The sequence below is a fragment of the Cupressus sempervirens genome, chromosome 4 (genome assembly GCF_028749045.1).
Source record: "Cupressus sempervirens isolate cs-2001-9-10 chromosome 4, ASM2874904v1, whole genome shotgun sequence".
Taxonomy (NCBI): domain Eukaryota; kingdom Viridiplantae; phylum Streptophyta; class Pinopsida; order Cupressales; family Cupressaceae; genus Cupressus; species Cupressus sempervirens.
This window is the reverse complement of record NC_143121.1, coordinates 259,128,602-259,149,131: the sequence shown is the minus strand read 5'-3', so window position 1 is coordinate 259,149,131 and position 20,530 is coordinate 259,128,602. Positions and strand designations below refer to the sequence as shown.

Genomic DNA, 20,530 nt, shown 5'->3' with positions numbered 1-20,530 from the left:
GACCTAAATGAAATGTAGATTATGCCATTCTATCATGCACAAAAATAGGATAGAGTTAAAGTGATATTTAAAATATTAATATCTCATGCCTCAGATGTGCTCATTGGTTTCCCTTCCGAAGAAAAAACATTTGTATACTAGATCAAATGTCTCTTGTATGCCAAGATTGGATTGAATATTTTATTCAATTTTTATGATGCAATCTTGGAGGACACTTTGTTCAATTTTCTCCAACTTTGATGTGCATCTCTTCAAATGGCCTCGTTAAGGATGTTGCATTTTGAAATCTACAAATAGTCATGAAGTCCCAATCACTAATCCATAATATTGACATCGATCCTCATGTACTCATGTGCCAAAGGGCTAACCCCCATGATTTCATCTGGTTTTTTTTACCAAACCAATTTGAAGTATAAGTTATTATCATTTGATATGTTCCATTGCAAGACAAAATGAAGGTGATTAGTTCAAAGGTTATTAAGCCAATAGACTTCACTCGAGAATTAATGACTATAATGTTCAAGTTTTCTAATAGTCATACACCACATAAACCATGCTGCAAAAATGGAAATGTTGCTGAAAAACTTGTGAGGGATCTCTAATGATAGTGGACATGAAGCAACAAGAAAAGTGAACAATGATGGAAACTAATAGGATGGTGGGAACCTATTCCTATAAGCTTTTTATGAAAGAAAGTGATTGAGATCTCCTAGTAGAAAAGGGATCTAGAGGTTTGCAAACATAACTTTAGTGTTTCTCCTTAAACTCGGTAGGTGTGACTTTTTTATAGCTAGATTTCCACAAAGGCACCTTAGGAGATGGTGTCGGTAAAGTGGGCAATATAATTTCATAAGCAGTCCAGGAATTAACATAAAGGGACTTTGAAATGCACTCATACAATCAATAATAGTGTAGCCTGCATTGTGTAATCTTGAACATAATAATAGTGTAGTCTACTTTACGTAATCTTGAACATTTTTCATTTTTGGAAAAGTTATAATAATAAATGGAAGAGCATATTAGATAATGGAATTGCTTTCCATAAAATGATTACCTTTCTACAACAAAATGAATCAAGGAGTGTGTGCTCAAGTTTTTTCCACAGATCCATCACCAAATGAAACAATATTATATCTTGGAGTGTACACTTTTTACTGTTAGCATGATAAACTTACAAATGTATTTCATTGGAAATTTTATGGGAGGACCAATTTTTTGTAAAATTAGAAATTTATTCTAGATTTTAGTTGTTGGGTATATTGGTTTGATATTTGTTCATTATTTGAATTTTTTTGGATTTTCCTTTGTCAATAATCTTTTATAATTTATTAAGATCATAAAGTATGATTCTAAATGTTTCATACAATCCGATTCTATAATATCGATTGTAAGAATTTAAAATTCGTAACCTTTAATAAAATAATCAGATTCAATAATATCGATTGCAAGAATTTAATATTCATAACCTTTAAATAATTTCATTAATTCAAAAAAAAATCAATAAGAAAATAATTCAATAATATTTTTTTAAAAATATAAGAAAACATTAACTAAAAATTCATGATCATTTTCATTTTTATACAAGAAATTGCATGAGACATTGGTACGTTTGATTCATTTGGCCACACAAGTGTTAAATTTAAAAAAAAAAAAAAAATTTAGGGTAGTCCTATTTATTGTATGATGTGCATTTCTCATTTTCAAGAGGACTTGATTGGGCCAAGTCATGGGAAAGAAGATGCGTGGGAATGTAATTTTTTTAAGATATACATTTAATCTATTCTATACCACACATGAATATTATGACTCACCCTCAGCCATAGGGTTGAGAAACTATTACAATAAAGGATGCCTAACTTAAGAAATTTGATTGTGGAATGATACTCTTTGATGCCTGGAAGATACATATGATTGACCTTGCTTAACTAGCACACCCAAAGTTGGTTTGACTACCCACATGTAAGATGTGGACCCATTCTTACTGCTCGCTTCCATTTCTATTAGCAATACTAGCTTTTGTCCCGTTCAAATTGTGGTCATCATTATTTTTGAATTTCATCTTTTTTTTTGATTTCAAATGGATGGAGTGTTCACATAAAACATCAATCCTTCACATTTTGACCCAATAATTTTGTTTTATAGGCACGAAAATGGGAGCTTCTAAATAGAATACAGACATTCATTGAAAATTAGTTGGAAATACTCTCATAAGCATTTTTGAAAAGAATTTGGAAGCACATGCGAGCAACTGAACTAAATGTGGCTTAGTGAAATGCTTGGATTGTAGGATATTAAACAATAATTCATCTCAAATCTTTTTAATCTTCAAACATATAATTCTCATCTTAAATAGATCTATTAAAATTATTGTTATTACAATTATAAATTATTAAACAATCAAAATTAAATAATAAAAATATACTATATAGAAAAGAATATTTATTTTTAATTTCTTAAAAAATATATTAAATATTTTTCTATAAATAAAACATTTTAGTTAAGAAAATAAAAAAATTACTAATATATTTATAGTTTAAATTAAATTAAATTAATATTTCACTTCAAATATACAAATATAAAATATGCCCAAAATTCTTTGAGAAAGAAAATTATAAACTTGATAGGTTGATTGTAAGTTTTTTTTGGGAAGTTGAGAAGTTTGTGAACAATTGGCTTACATAGTTGTTAGACCGTACATCATATCATGCATGATTTGATTAAATATTATTTGTAATTAGTTTTGACAATGAAATTCTATTAAGTATCTTGTTTGATTGTGGAAAATTCAATTCCACAATTTTTTAATTAATTGTTATAATGGTATAAGCTAATTGTCCTTTTCATAAAGCATGTTTTCTCATATATTAAAATAAAATTAAAATTTTGAGAGGGTTGTTTAATATGGAAAAGAGTGGATAGATTAGATGGATATATATTTTTTATTTCTTTAGTTTTTTTTTTTGATGTCATTATTTTATTTCTTTATAGATTAGTAATAAAGAAATGGGATGTGTGACCTCCTTGGATGTGTGACTTGTGGAAATTATCTCCTACTTATCAATTGATGAGCTTAAGGGGCTTTCTAATGAATGGTTCATAAGGCACAATTCTTGGTGAAGGTTTTGCAAATGGGGTTGCAAGCTTTGTGTTTAACCATGGAGGAAACTTCGTAATTAAGTGCGCTCAGGTTGGAGTAGTACTAGGATGGCTGACCTCCCAGGAAGTCTCGGTGCTTCACCCCTGTGAGCATCACCTAGATCCAATGAGTGCTGAGTGTTCCATTTATTCTCACAAAGTCTTTATTTTATGTCTTGAATGGTTTATAAGGCACAACACTTGGTGAAGTCTTGGAAAATGGGGTTGCAAACTTTGGGTTTAATCATGGAGGAAACTCCATAGTTAAGCTTGCTTAGGCTAGAGTAGTACTAGGATGGGTGACCTCCTGGGAAGTCCCGATGCTTCACCCTTTTGAGCATCACCTAGATCCAATGAGTGCTAAGTGTTCCAATTATTCTCATGAGAGATGTATTCATGTTGAACCACTACTCATGAAAAATGGATCAATGAGTTTGACTCAAAATCACATAGTTAAATCCTAATAGCAATATCACAATTTGACTTGCTATGGAAATTATCTCCTACTTATCAATTGATGAGCTTAAGGGGCTTTCTAATGAATGGTTCATAAGGCACAACTCTTGGTGAAGGTTTTGAAAATGGGGTTGCAAGATTTGGGTTTAACCATGGAGGAAACTCTGTAGTTAAGCATGCTCAGGTTGGAGTAGCACTGGGATGGCCGACCTCCCGAGAAGTCTTAGTGCTTCACTGCTGTGAGCATCACATAGATCCAATGAGTGCTAAGTGTTCCATTTATTCTCATAAAGTCTTTATTTTATGTCTTGAATGGTTCATAAGGTACAACACTTGGTGAAGGTTTTGCAAATGTGGTTGCCAGCATTGGTTTTAACCATGGAGGAAACTTTGTAGTTAAGCGTGCTTAGGTTGGAGTAGTACTAGGATGGGTGACCTCCCAGGAAGTCCTGATGCTTCACCCCTATGAGAATAACCTAGATCCAATGAGTACTAAGTGTTCCATTTATTCTCATGAGAGATGGATTCATGTTAAATCACTACTCATGAAAAATGGGTCAACAAGTTTGACTCAATATCACATAGTTAAATCCTGATAGCAATATCACAATTTGAGTTGCCGTGGAAATTATCTCCTACTTATAAATTGATGAGCTTAAGGGGATTTCTAATGAATGGTTCATAAGGTACAACACTTGGTGAAGGTTTTGTAAATGGGGTTGCAAGCTTTGGATTTAACCATGGAGTAAACTCCATAGTTAAGCACGCTTAGGTTGGAGTAGTACTAGGATAGGTGACCTCCCGGGAAGTCCTGGTGCTTCACCCCTATGAGCATCACCTAGATGAAATGAGTGCTAAGTGTTCCATTTATTCTCATGAGAGATGGATTCATTTTGAATCACTACTCATGAAAAATGGGTCAATGAGATTGACTCAAAATCTCACAGTTAAATCTTGATAGCAATATCACAATTTGACTTACTGTGGAAATGATCTCCTACTTATCAAGTGATTAGCTTAAGGGGATTTCTAATGAATGGTTCATAAGGCACAACACTTGGTGAAGGTTTTGCAAATGGGGTTGCAAGCTTTGGGTTTAACCATGCAAGAAATTCCATAGTTAAGCATGCTTAGGTTGGAATAGTATTGGGATGGCTAACCTCCCAGGAAGTCCTGATGCTTCACCCCTATGAGCATCACCTAGATTCAATGAGTGCTAAGTGTTCCATTTATTCTCATGAGAGATGGATTCATGTTGAATCACTACTCATGAAAAATGGGTCAATGAGTTTGACTCAAAATCACACAGTCAAATCCTGATAGTAATATCACAAAACAAAGAAATAAAAAGTAAAAAATTGAAAGTTGGAACATAAGATCTAATTAGTTTTTATAGAAAGTAGAATTTTTTTATAGATAATAACTTCAACATTTAGTTATTTAAGATAAGAAAAAGAATGAACTATTTTTTCAACTAGGTAAAATTTATATATTTGAAAGAATATTTTAAAAATGAAAGTATTACTAGAATAGAAAATTAACCAAGATCAGAATTGTGATTTTTTTTGTAAAATCTTGAAAATTTAAGAAAAATAAAATAAATCATATTTAATGTTGATAGGACTAATGTAAATATAATTTCATCCAAGAATATTTATTTATTTAAATTGACATTAGATACAATCCACAGATAGGGTCTGATGTTTATAATTATATCTAGAGGGAAACCAATGGAGAGACGCAATCCATATATAGTTATATGAAAAGAAAAAGAAAAAGGAAGCTAGCCTAAATCATATTCCACTTCAAATACTCAATCAAATATTTTACTCAAATTACAAGTCTTATGTATAACCAAAAACATAGTAGTAATTGTTCAAGAACATCATCAAGAGTATAGGAGACTATCAGTTAACTCTTAGACCCTAGTGCTAATTATATTTAATTATAGATGTAGTTATGAAATTTTATTTTGTAGGATAATGTTTTTATACAAAGGAACAAAATTGCTTGGATATAGTAACATACTTTGGTATGTTTGTGTGGCAAATAAGAAAGGTAGTTCCATTTAGGATGTCAGATTGCAAAATTGTTGAAGATCATGATTTAGGTGATCGGTGGATGATGAAATATGATCAAAATAAATAGAGAAGTTGCACAATGGATTCTACAAAGGCCGGTTGATTAAAATCATATTCATTCTCTTTTTTAAAAGCTGGGACCACTTTAGGACCAAACTTGCTTTGTCAAAGTCTCAGATTCATAATTATTTGAATGATCTCTTCTCAAAAGAAAACGGTAAGGTTAATATTTTGAAAGAAGGAAACCATATAGGAAGGGATATCTTACAAGGCATTCAAAATGTGATAATGTTTCCCAAATTACTGTGGTCTTGTGTGTGTCTTGATTAGAAGGTATAGGAAACGTGCACTGGTTCATGTATGTGAGAATTATAATTGTGGAAAATATTGATAATATTGAATTTTTCTTATTTTTTCTGTTAGAAAAAATAAATTATCGTTGTCTAATTTTCTTAATACAATAATCAATTAATATTTATTATTTCATGGATATGATTCTAAAGAAGTCAAAATTGATTATTGTGTCTTGGAGTTTTAAACCCATCAGTACAACATAAAAATTAACTATATAATCATCTCCAGTTCACTTCACTGCAATTCAAGATTTACCTGTTTACATTCTGTTAGATTATATTTCTATCAGATTCTTGATCAAATGACTTAAACATTACCTATTAAGCTTCATTCTAAGACAAAAAGTGTAAAATAGTCAAAGTTGACTTATATTTTTCAAACTTAATTTTCTCCTTAGTGTGATGCTTAAGAATGCCATATTCTAATAGGTTCTCAAATTTTACGTTTGCAAAGTGGACACGATACGTTTATTTTGAACCACTCATCAACACATTTAACATGAAAGTAGTGTGCACAGGGCAACTCTCTCAGATCCTCATCATCCTCATATTTCCCCAAGCAAATACAACATATCTGCAATTTGACAATAGGAAAACATGAGTAGCTAGGGCAACAAATTTTACTACAAAATATAGAAGTTAAGTTGTATTTCTGATTGCATAAAATAGCACATACCGCATCTTCTGCTGAAATAGACCTTTCTTTCTGAGTACCAACTGCTATCATAATGCCATCCTCACATGAACTTTGAGAGTCATCTTTGCTTCCATTTGACTTGTTTGTTTTGAACTTGTATTTTGGCAAAGCATCAATTGTTTTAGATGAAGCTGCTCTTCTTCGGGTTGCATCAGGGAGACATAGGACAAAGCAGCAAACAATGAAAATCATAGCATAATTAATGCAGTTCAATGCAAAAAGTACAATGCACAACCTGCACATAATCCCAAATTTTTTATGAGGTTAAAAGATTTAAGCAACATTTAATTTTTTTAGGTCAAATCATGATTAATTATCATTAGTTGTTGCGATTAATTATTATTATTAGATTCAAACCTAAGACCTTTCAAATAAGACTCTCACCTTCAACAAGTTTTAAGTTTTAAATTATTCCAATAATACTTAAGTAAATATGGTTGTTCTCAAGAGAGGTATGGGAGGTAGAAATTTGAAGAGCTGTTCTTGCCTGTAAAGATTTAGAGCATCACTGGAGGATGAACGAGCACCAAATACCCACATATAACCGACAAAAAGCCAAGCAGCAAAGAAACATTCCCATGCTATTTGAAACAGTATTACAAATACACGAAACCTGCAAGATAACAAGAAATATAAATTAAGTTTGGAAAAACAAATCAACTTTTACTATTTAACATTTTTAGTCTTAAAATCATGAGAAAGTATGTGATGTTTAAAAAGAATATCAAAGATATATATGACAAATTTTTGACCTTAAAAAACTGAGAAATGCTTCTAGATTTTCACAGAGCCATGGATTCATTCAAGCAGCTTCATAAAGAGTACAGATGGAAAAGAATATTTTAAAAGGCTTATATGATGAAATATGGCTCAGGGTGGAAGACTATATTTGGAAATAGGTCTTGGATTATTAAAGTAATATTTGATTAAAGTAATATTTGATTAAGGTCTTGAATGTGATGCACAAAAGAAAATCTCAAAACCTCAATAAAGGTGAAATATTAGAGAAAGGTGCTAGATTCTCATGCTACAAATGAAATACTTTGCTTCACTAGAAGACCTTCCAATATGCTTAGAAAACATTTTGTTCTCACTATTTCTTATATATCAATAATTGATAGCTATTTTTGACTTATGCATATTCAGCCTTGGAACATATCTCTTTTCGTACTCAAAATTGAATATGTTCTATATATCTATCTCTTGGTTGTCTAAATCAATCATTCATTTAGACATCTAATCATTTTGAAAATCAAAGCTGAAGCCATCAAACCAATAACATATTCTCAAAACAATTTTAAACTTCTTAAATTTATATTAGATTTTTAAACATTATATTTATGTTTTTGGGTAAGATTTTGTGTGAGTTTATCAGCATCAACGTTTTAGATCATACTCAATGAGAAAATTAAGAATGCAAAGAAAATCATTGAATATGACCTGAAACCTTGATGCTGATAAACTCACACACAATCTTACCCAAAAGCATGGATATACTATCATAGATTGTGAAAATATGTTACGATTAATTCCAAAACATTCCAAAACATTCCAAAACAATGAATAATCTGCTAATAGACAGGAATGGTAATTGTTAGAAAATTAAAAGAACCATCCAATACCAATCCAACAAATTTGCTCACAACATTAACATAATTCAATCCAATAAAAGAAAAAAGGAAAGCTATAACAATGCTAAGAAGTGCTTACCAATATGTATAGCGCAAATACAAAAGTAGGATTGAGAGTAGACATGCAGAAGTATAACCTACAATCCAAAATCTTAATGGGGTATGGGGATTTTCATTCCTTGAGAGAGCCAAAACAATGATACAATGCAAATAGAACTTTAGTGTTTCTCCTTAAACTCGGCAGGTGTGACTTCTTTATAGCTATATTTCCACAAAGGCACCTTAGGAGATGGTGTCGGTAAAGTGGGCAATATAATTTCATAAGTAGTCCAAGAATTAACATAGAGGGACTCTGAAATGCACTCGTACAATCAATAATAGTTTATCTTGCATTGTGTAATCTTGAACATAATAATAGTGTAGCCTACTTTACATAATCTTGAACATTTTTCATTTTTGGAAAAGTTATAATAATAAATGGAAGAGCATATTAGATAATAGAATTGCTTTCCATAAAATGATTACCTTTCCACAACAAAATGAATCAAGGAGTGCGGGCTCAAGTTTTGTCCACAGATCCATCACCAAATGAAACAATATTATATCTTGGAGTGTACACTTTTTACTGTTGGCATGATAAACTTACAAATGTATTTCATTGGAAATTGTATGGGAGGACCAGTTTTTTGTAAAATTAGAAATTTATTCTAGATTTTAGTTGTTGGGTATATTGGTTTGATATTTGTTCATTATTTGAAAGTTTTTGGATTTTCCTTTGTCAATAATGTTTTATAATTTATTAAGATCATAAAATATGATTCTAAATGTTTCATACAATCAGATTCTATAATATCGATTGTAAGAATTTAATATTCGTAACCTTTAATAAAATAGTCAGGTTCAATAATATCGATTGTAAGAATTTAATATTCATAACCTTTAAATAATTTCATTAATGCAAAAACAAATCAATAAGAAAATAATTCAATAATATTTTTTTAAATATAAGAAAACATTAACTATAAAATTGATGATCATTTTCATTTTTATAAAATAAATTGCATGAGATATTGGTACGTTCGATTCATTTGGCCACACAAGTGTTAAGTTTTTTTTTTTTTTTTTAAAATTGAGGGTAGTCCTGTTTATTGTACGATGTGCATTTCTCATTTTCAAGAGGACTTCATTGGGCCAATTCATGGGAAAGAAGATGCGTGGGAATGTAATTCGTTTAAGATATACATTTAATCTATTCTATACCACACACGGATATTATGACTCACCCTCAGCCATAGGGTTGAGAAACTATTACAATAAAGGATGCCTGACTTAAGAAATTTAATTGTGGAATGATACTCATTGATGCATGGAAGATGCATATGATTGCTTAACTAGCACACCCAAAGTTGGTTTGACTGCCCACATGTAAGATGTGGGCCCATTCTTACCGCTAGCTTCCATTTCTATTAGCAATGCTAGCTTTTGTCCCATTCAAATTGTGGTCATCATTATTTTTGAATTTCATCTTTTTTTGACCTCAAATGGATGGAGTGTTCACATAAAACATCAATCCTTCACATTTTGACCCAATAATTTTGTTTTACAGGCATGACAATGGGAGCTTCTAAATAGAATACAGACATTCATTGAATATCAGTTGGAAATACTCTCATAAGCATTTTTGAAAAATATGTGGAAGCACATGCGAGCAACTGAACTAAATGTGGCTTAGTGAAATGCTTGGATTGTAGGATATTAAACAATAATCCATCTCAAATCTTTTTAATCTTCAAACATATAATTCTCATCTTAAATATATCTATTAAAAATATTGTTATTACAATTATAATTATTAAACAATCAAAATTACATAATAAAAATATACTATATAGAAAAGAACATTAATTTTAATTTCTTAAAAAATATATTAAATATTTTTCTATAAATAAAACATTTTAGTTAAGAAAATAAAAAAAATTACTAATATATTTATAGTTTAAATTAAATTAAATTAATGTTTCACTTCAAATATACAAATATAAAATATGCCCAAAATTCTTTGAAAAAGAAAATTATAAACTTGATAGGTTGATTGTAAGTTTTTTTTGGGAAGTTGAGAAGTTTGCGAAAAATTGGCTTACATAGTTGTTAGACCGTACATCATATCATGCATGATTTGATTAAATATTCTTTTTAATTAGTTTTGACAATGAAATTATATTAAGAATCTTGTTTGATTGTGGAAAATTCAATTCCACACTTTTTTTTAATTAATTGTTATAATGTTATAAGCTAATTGTCCTTTCCATAAAGCATGTTTTCTCATATATTAAAATAAAATTAAAATTTTGAGAGGGTTGTTTAATATGGAAAAGAGTGGATAGATTAGATGGATATATATTTTTTATTTCTTTAGTTTTTTTTTTTGATGTCATTATTTTATGTCTTTATAGATTAGTAATAAAGAAATGGGATGGGTGACCTCCTGGGAAGCCCAGTGCTTCAACCCTATGAGCATCACCTAGATCCAATGAGTGCTAAGGGTTCCATTTATTCTCATGAGATATGGATTCATGTTGAATCACTACTCATGAAAAAAGGGTGAACAAGTTTGACTCAAAATCACATAGTTAAATCTTGATAGCAATATCAGAATTTGACTTGTTGTGGAAATTATCTCCTACTTATCAATTGATGAGCTTAAGGGGCTTTCTAATGAATGGTTCATAAGGTACAACACTTGGTGAAGGTTTTGAAAATGGGGTTGCAAGCTTTGGGTTTAAACATGGACGAGACTCCATAGTTAAGCATGCTTAGGCTAGAGTAGTATTGGGATGGCTAACCTCTTAGGAAGTCCGAGTGCTTCACCTCTATGAGCATCACCTAGATCCAATGAGTGCTGAGTGTTCCATTTATTCTCAGAAGGTCTTTATTTTATTTCTTGAATGGTTCATAATGCACAACACTTGGTGAAGGTTTTGCAAATGGGGTTGCAAGCTTTGGGTTTAACCATGGAGTAAACTCCATAGTTAAGCACGCTCAGGTTGGAGTAGTACTAGGATAGGTGACCTCCCGGGAAGTCTTGGTGCTTCACCCTATGACCATCACCTAGATGCAATGAGTGCTAAGTGTTTCATTTATTATCATGAGAGATGGATTCATGTTGAATCACTACTCATGAAAAAATGGGTCAATGAGATTGACTCAAAATCACACAGTTAAATCCTGATAGCAATATCACAATTTGACTTGCTATGGAAATGACCTCCTACTTATCAAGTGATGAGCTTAAGGGGCTTTCTAATGAATGGTTCATAAGGCACAAAACTTGGTGAAGGTTTTGCAAATGGGGTTGCAAGCTTTGGGTTTAACCATGGAGGAAACTCCATAGTTAAGCACACTTAGGTTGGAGTAGTAATGGGATGGCTGACCTCCCCGGAAGTCACCTATATTCAATGAGTGCTAAGTGTTCCATTTATTCTCATGAGAGATGGATTCATGTTGAATCACTACTCATGAAAAATGAGTCAATTATTTTGACTCAAAATTACACAGTCCTGATAGCAATATCACAAAATAAAGAAATTAAAAATTAAAAATTTAAAGTTAGAACATAAGATCTAATTAGTTTCTATAGAAATTAGAATAATTTAATATCAATATGAAAAGATAATAATTTCACCATTTAGTTATTTAAGATAGGAAAAAGAATGAATTATCTTTTCAACTAGGCAAAATTTATATGTATGAAAGAATCTTTTAAAAATGGAAGTATTAATAGAATAGAAAATTAACCAAGATAGGAATTGTGATTTTATTAATAAAATCTTGAAAATTTAAGAAAAATAAAATAAATCATATTTAATGTTGATAGGACTAGTATAAATATAATCTCATCCAGGAATATTTATTTATTTAAATTGACATTTATTTATTTAAATTGACATTAGATACAATCTTATCTGATGTTTATAGCTATATCTAGAGGGAAACCAATGGAGAGACGCAATCCATGTATATTTATATGAAAAAAAAGGAAGCTAGCCTAAATCATATTCCACTTCAAATATTTTACTCAAATTATAAATCTTATGTATAACAAAAAAGGAAACTACTGCTTTAACTCTTGGACCCTAGTGTTAGTTATATTTAATTACAGTTGTAGTTATGAAATGTCCTTTTGTAAGATAATGTTTTTATACAAAGGAACAAAATTGCTTGGATATAGTAACATACGTTGGTATGTTTGTGTGGCAAATAAGAATGATAGTTCCATTTAGGATGTCAGATTGCAAAATTGTTGAAGATCATGATTTAGGTGATCAGTGGATGATGAAATATGATCAAAATAAATAGAGAAGTTGCACAATGGATTCTACAAAGGCCAGTTGATTAAAATCATATTCATTCTCTTTTTTTAAAGCTGTGACCACTTTAGGACCAAACTTGCTTTGTCAAAGTCTTAGATTCATAATTATTTGAATGATCTCTTCTCAAAAGAAAACGGTAAGGTTAATATTTTGAAAGAAGGAAACCATATAGGAAGGGATATCTTACAAGGCATTCAAAATGTGATAATGTTTCTCAAATTATTGTGGTCTTGTGTGTGCCTTATTAGAATGTGTAGGAAACGTGCACTGGTAGAAAATATTAATGATCCAATTAAATATTTGAAAATTCATGTATGTGAGAATTATAATTGTGGAAAATATGGATAATATTGAATTTTTCTTATTTTTCCTGTTAGAAAAAATAAGTTATCACTGTCCAATTTTCTTAATATAATAATCAATTAATATTTATTATTCTATGGATATGATGATTGTGTTATGGAGTTTTAAATCCATCAGTACAACATAAAAATTAACTATATAATCATTTCCAGTTCACTTCACGACAATTCAAGATTTATCTGTTTGCATTCTGTTAGAATATATTTCTATCAGATTGATCAAATGACTTAAACATCACATACTAAGCTTCATTCTAAGACTAAAAGTATAAAATAGTTAAAGTTGTCTTATATTTTTCAAGCTTAATTTTCTCCGTAGTGTGATGCTTAAGAATGACATATTCTAATAGGTTCTCAAATTTTACGTTTGCAAAGTGGACACGATGCATTTATTTTCACCCACTCATCAACACATTCAACATGAAAGTAGTGTGCACAGGGCAACTCTCTCAGATCCTCATCATCCTCATACTTCCCCAAACAAATACAACATATCTGTAATTTGACAATAGGAAAATATGAGAAGCTAGGTCAACAAATTTTACTACAAAATATAGAAGTTAAGTTGTATTTCTGATTGCATAAAATAGCACATACCGCATCTTCTACTGAAATAGACCTTTCTTTCTGAGTACCAACTGCTATCATAATGCCATCCTCACATGAACTCTGAGAGTCATCTTTGCTTCCATTTGACTTGTTTGTTTTGAACTTGTATTTTGGCAAAGCACCAATTGTTTCAGATGAAGCTGCTCTTCTTCGGGTTGCATCAGGGAGACATAGGACAAAGCAGCTAACAATGAAATCCACAACATAATTAATGCAGTTCAATGCAAAAAGTACAATGCAAAACCTGCACATAATCCCAAAAAAAAATTATGAGGTTAAAAGATTTAAGCAACATTAAATTTTTTTATTTGATTTTAGGTCAAAGTCATGATTAATTATCATTATTTGTTGTGATTAATTATTATTATTAGATTCAAACCTAAGACCTTTCAAATAAGACTCTCGCCTTCAACAAGTTTCAAGTTTTAAATTATTCCAATAATACTTAAGTAAATATGGTTGTTCTCAAGAGAGGTATGGGAGGTAGAAATTTGAAGAGCTGGTCTTGCCTGTAAAGATTCAGAGCATCACTGGAGGATGAACAACCACCAAATATCCACATATAATCGACAAAAAGTCAAGCAACAAAGAAACATTCCCATGCTATTTGAAATAGTATTACAAATACATGAAACTTGCAATATAACAAGAAATATAAATTAAGTTTGGAAAAATAAATCAACTTTTACTATTTAACATTTTTAGTCTTAAAATCATGTGATAGTATGTGATGTTTAAAGAGAACATCAAAGATATATATGACAAATTTTTGACCTTAAAAAATTGAGAAATGCTTCTAGATTTTCGTACATAAAGAGTACAGATGGAAAAGAATATTTTAAAAGGCTTATATGATGAAATATGGCTCAGGGTGGAAGACTATATTTGGAAACAGGTCTTGGATTATTAAAGTAATATTTGATTAAGGTCTTGAATGTGATGCACAAAAGAAAATCTCAAAACCTCAACAAAGCTGAAATATCAGAGAAAGGTGCTAGATTCTCACGCAACAAATGAAATACTCTGTTTCACTAGAAGACTTTCCAATATGCTCAGAAAACATTTTGTTCTCACTATTTCTTATATATCAATAATTGACAGCTATTTTTGACTTATGCATATTCAGCCTTGGAACAGATCTCTTTTGGTACTCAAAACTAAATATGTTCTATATATCTATTTCTTGGTTGTCTAAATCAATCATTCATTTAGACATCTAATCATTTTGAAAATCAAAGCCGAAGCCATCAAATCAATAACATATTCTCAAAACAATTCTAAACTTCTTAAATTTATATTAGATTTGTAAACATTATATTTATATTTTTGGGTAAGATTTTGTGTGAGTTTATCAACATGAACATTTCAGATCATACTCAATGAGAAAATTAAGAATGCAAAGAAAATCATTGAATATGATCTGAAACCTTGATGCTGATAAACTCAAACACAATCTTACCCAAAAGCATAAATATACTATCATAGATTGTGAAAGTCTATTACGATTAATTCCAAAACATTCCTAAACAATGAATAATCTGGTAATAGACAGGGGAATGGTAATTGTTAAGAAATTAAAAGAACCATCCAATACCAATTTAACAAATTTTCTCACAACATTAACATAATTCAATCCAATAAAAGAAAAAAGGAAAGCTATAACAATGCTAAGAAATGCTTACCGATATGTATAGCGCAAATACAAAAGTAGGAGTGAGAGTAGACATGCAGAAGAATAACCTACAACCCAAACAATGATAGAAGCTATTATGTGACAAACTGTTATTATGACCTTAATGGGTATTGAACAACGTCGTGGATGTATTTGTTGACGAACACAATCTCTCAAATTATTAAAAGCTGTAGGAGAGCACACATTTCTCATGGATGCTCTGGTATTTTCGAAACTAATAACATTCAAAACAATGTGCTCTTGACCCGTTCGCTCCATGAGAAAACAACACCTGTGGAGTAGCTTGGGATAAAACTTCAAATATTATTCAACTGAGAGAGGCTGCATTAAATGAAATTTTATATAAACAATTTGAAGAAAAACTATTCTTTATAAACAATTATTTTTCTAAAAATAGTTTTAAAAAACAAAAAAAAATCAAAAAAGCAAACAATTAACAAATTTCTAATTTACAAGTTGAAAAACGAATGCTTTAGTTGCATCGTTCAATGTTATCTTCACCCTTCACAGTTCACAGCCATGGAAATTGTCCACTCTGTTTAAAAGTCAGGAAAAGCATATTTTTAGATAGATTATTATATTAATATTAATTTTCTAATATCTTTTATTCTTATTATTTTTTCACTTCAGTCTTTTTTAGTAATTTTAAAAATAGGTTTTTTTTTCCAAATTCTATATAATTGCAGTTGCATGCTTTTGTACTTGTTTACATGCAATTAGAAAATTTAATTTTCCAAAGAATTAAAAAAAATATATATCTAATTAAAAATATATTTTAAAAATAACTAATGTTTTAAATTTTTCTAAAAATGAAAATAAGATTTTTTTTTCAAATAATCTAAAACCAAAAAAATTACTTAAGTTAAATCTTCAATTAAAAATATATATTTTTAAATTACTTTAACAATTAGCAGTCACAAGCTTTTGTGCTTGCAACGATGAGCTAATAGGTTGTTTAGAGATCACAACATAATCTAATGTGGAGATCACAAGTAATTATTTTGTAAATAAATAAGAAAAGAAAAATAATAGCTAAAAGTGAATATTTAAATTATAATCTTATGTGAATAAATTAGATTATTAATAATTTTTAATTTAAATAACATAATATTTACTAAAATCTTTTAAATAGATTAATAAATATTATTTATTTAAATTAAATTTATCAAGTATGAAAAAAATAGTCATTTAAAAAAACTCATCAAAAACTCTATTATGAAAAATTAATAAGAGAAATACAAAAAAAATGTCTAATAAATATTCTATTGACTAAATAAATTATAGAAACTAAAAGATAATATCTAAAGAAAAAATTGAACTAATATAAAACAATAAATTAAAATAATTTAAAAACTAAAATCTAAATCAATTTAAAAAATAAAAAATTAACTAAATAGATTACAACATGAGCTAATGTGAAGATCACAACTAATAAATAGTAAAAGAAAAAGAATAGTTAAAAGTGAAGATAACAACTAATAAATATCAAAATAAGAGTTAAAAGTGCAAATTTTCTGTTACAAATTTAATTTCCAACAACAAAGTTCCCACAAATAGCCTATCAATTAAATTTGTACTAAAATTAAAAATTTAATAAATATAAATTATATTCAATAAAAAAGAAGATATAATTGAACCTAATAAATTTAAAAAATTCATATGTTACAGTTATTAAGTATTCTCACTATATTACTAACAATATCTAAATTTTGAAACATTTAAAAAGATTATAAATATTTTAGAATTTAAAACATTCATATCTTATTTTTTTAAATATTCTAATTTTATTATAAATAAAATAATATAAATATTATATATGATATAATAAAATAGTAACAAATTTCAATGTATTTTAAGATTATTTTTATTAACATACATATCTAAGTTAAACTATTTTTTAAAATATAATTTAAAACTTTATTAATTTAAAATTAGATAAAACATTAATGTCAATGCAAGTAATATATTCATATTAGAAGATAGAAGTAAATCGTTAAATAACCATGAATATTATTGATTCTTCTCTCTTGCTCGTATTAGGAGTGGAGAAAAACTATCTCAAGTTTTCATTTTATTAAAATTACATGAACAAAATAGGCAAAAAAAAGCGTAAATCAATAAATCTTAAAATAATTAATAAGATCATCATGAGGTGGAAAATATTTTCAAGTTTTGGACTACATTGTACCAATACTTGGGACTTTAAAGTTGTTGTTACAATTATGACTACCCAAAATTGAATGAAATGTACCCTTAGTTATAGAAAGTAACCAATGATGTGATGCCACATCAACTATGCAAGTATGGGTACCCTTTATGCTCGGCCATTGGTCTCAATTTTTATTTGGGTTGTTTTGGACAACTTGGCAAAAATCATGTTGTGTGGCATCATAATTGATTATTTGAACTTGAAACCTTAGTTATAAGTAGACGACCTACCAAATAAACCACCATTGTAAGAAATTGGGAGTAATTTGAAATTTTCACATAAGATTTTGATAAGCACAAAGTTAGGGTCCTCTCCTCTAATGTATTTTGGAATTCAAAGTTATGCCACATAATCCTAAAAATATTTGGAGTATTATAAAACTTTTACTATTCTCTCTTAAATTATGATTTGATATCCAAGATATATTTTTTGATTTTAATTTTGATGAATACTCTTTTTTATTTATCATTGTATACTTGTAGTGAAAGATGTTAATTCTCCAATTTTATAATTGGATGATCTTTCCTAATCAAAAAATTATTTTTTAATTTATTTGGATTTCTAATCTAAAATATTTTTGAAACAACAAATAAAATTCTAATTAAAATAACAAACTACCAAAATGACTAATTGATTACAAACTCAATAACAAATACTATGATAAAATTCTTTCACATCATGTTTTAGACTCAAATTGACCATTTGTTATAACAAGTTTCTCTATCTTATTACAAAATATCTATTCATTATTAGAAACATCAATATCTACTACTTTACCAAGTACCATTAGTTGCACCATGATATTGATTTCAAATAGAAAATGAAGCTCCATGCTTCTTAAGGGTTTTGACAATAGACGACAGACATATCTCCACTATACCATTTTTATCATGCAAGAATTAAAAAAAGAAGAAAAAAAGTATTATAGCCCTTAGACCTCTTATAAAAATTATAGCAATGGCATAAGTCCAAGTACCTTGTTCTTGTTGATCTCTAAGCCCAAGTTGTCTATTAGTGTCCAACACTTCATCATTCTCTAGGTAGTGTTGGTTGATCATCATTATGACCGAGCCATCCAGAGAAGCTTGAGCTATAAAGGACTCATTTATACTTCATCACATGCTGAACAAGTCAAAGGTTGCTGAGAACCCCAGTAGAGACAAAGTATTGGTAAACTTAATTAATATCAAGTAAACCAGTATATGCCGAGCCTATAGAAGCCGAGTGCCAACATGAATGTTAGTTATGAACAAGCATCAAAACATTCAATTGTCGATTAAACTAGTTTTGGCATATAAGTTTGTAATGGCACAAACACTCATGTAAATCATTTTTAGCCAACTTCTATGTGACATTTAAAGATTGTAGAGACAATTTAGGAGAAAATTACTCATTTTGTTTGAAGGCATTAATCCCAAGAAAAGTAAATTAACCAATGAGAAAATAAAAAGAGTAAAATGGAAAAATGATGAAATATGGATCATTGATTAAGATCTATAACTTTCTATGATTATCTATTTAAGAAGGGATCTAACCCTAAAATCATTATGGGTGAGAGAAGAAAACTTTCAAGAAGCGATTAAGCAAAGTACATAGAAAGGAGGCTAAGTCAAATAGGAGATCAAACAAATAAACCTAGTAGTGAAGGACATATTAGAGAATACCAAATAAGAAGATCAGTTTCAGACATTGAAGAGAGGATATTCGTAAACACCTTTAAGAGAAAACTAAAGGATTAGGCACTAAGATATTCTAATAAATAAATTGAGGAAAATATCTTAATAGAGGGGTTTTAATAGACCTTAAATCAACTAATATAGTCCTTACTTCATTGTAAGTGTAAAATCCTTTAATCAAGGTAAGACCTAACAATCTTGTAAAGCTTTTAACTAGAGAAAATCCCTAATAGGGTAGATCATCAGAAGTGATCAAATTGTATCCCTAACAGGTGAACTTTGTTGTTTTAGCAGTAAAGATTTATGGGTTTCATCCCCACCCCAATTTTATCTTCATGTTGAAGTGGTTTTGGGTTACCATCATCTTTATGTTATGAGTTTATGTTTTCATGGATGTTATGCTTAGATAGATTCTATTTCAACATTGCAAGTTTATGATTATATGGTATGAGATCTAAGATATGAGATGGATTAGGGGTGAATATGGTTAAATTGAGATATTATTTTAACACTGAATTTTTTTATAGATCCTAATTTCCCAATAAGACTTCCAACAATTGGCATCAAAGCATGGTTCTTTTGAAATAAATCTAACAGCTTGAGAGCACATCTCTTGGAAATAGAGGAATACAAATTGGGAAAGATCATTAAGATCTAGATGATTGAAATCTAGACCAGACTGCAACAACTTGAAGGAGCAAAAGATGAGTGAAGGAAATCCTTAAAGAAAAAGAAAAATATTGTCATTTAGCAAAATGCCACACTATATAAGGAAGCTGATGTCAAAGAATTGCTTAACAGTGGGAATACTAGTTATAGTGATGCAACAATGGTAGATTTGTTGGAGAGGAACAACATTCTAAGTAAAGAATTTAGAGAACTCAAAAGAGAATAGGAAATTCGACCAGTAAGGCTATGTGAAGTAATTGAACACAAGAAGAAAGTTGAAGACGACAAGATCATGGCTAACTAAGACAAAAGACAAATAACTACTATACTTGAAGAAAGATCATTTGATGTGCAAAATATTACAAATACTTAGTTAGACATGATGAATCAGTCATTACTTGAAAATCAAGAGTTGAATAGAAAGGACATGGAAATCACAAATCTGAGATCATAGAGTGACCAACGAAGGAATGCGTTAAGATCTAAGAAAGAAGTTATAGAAAAAATGAATAAACCAAGTGAAGCTATTAGATACTTTAAAGGACTAATGAGATTACCAAGGTCATTTAGTGACACTTCTGGTGTAGGA

General features: G+C 29.4%; 1 protein-coding gene across 1 annotated transcript; it reads right to left on the bottom strand.

The window, feature by feature from the left end:
- Window positions 1-6,458: 6,458 nt before the first annotated feature.
- Window positions 6,459-14,256, bottom strand: LOC149560972 (E3 ubiquitin-protein ligase At4g11680-like). The gene is made up of 6 exons (XM_089827719.1): window positions 14,204-14,256; window positions 13,683-13,938; window positions 8,433-8,569; window positions 7,210-7,335; window positions 6,702-6,957; window positions 6,459-6,599 (listed from the first exon to the last, which is right to left on the bottom strand). The coding sequence occupies exons 1-6, from the start codon at window positions 14,254-14,256 to the stop codon at window positions 6,459-6,461; spliced, it is 969 nt and encodes a 322-aa protein (XP_089683845.1).
- Window positions 14,257-20,530: the final 6,274 nt, after the last annotated feature.

Bases quoted from the DNA above. Each gene is read 5' to 3' on its own strand.
- LOC149560972 (XM_089827719.1), bottom strand. From the start codon at position 14,256: ATGTGGATATTTGGTGGTTGTTCATCCTCCAGTGATGCTCTGAATCTT. The intron at 13,939-14,203 runs GCAAGACCAGCT...GATTATGTGCAG, and splicing joins GATGCTCTGAATCTTTACAG to GTTTTGCATTGTACTTTTTG. The intron at 6,600-6,701 runs GTATGTGCTATT...GTCAAATTGCAG, and splicing joins CTATTTCAGCAGAAGATGCG to ATATGTTGTATTTGCTTGGG.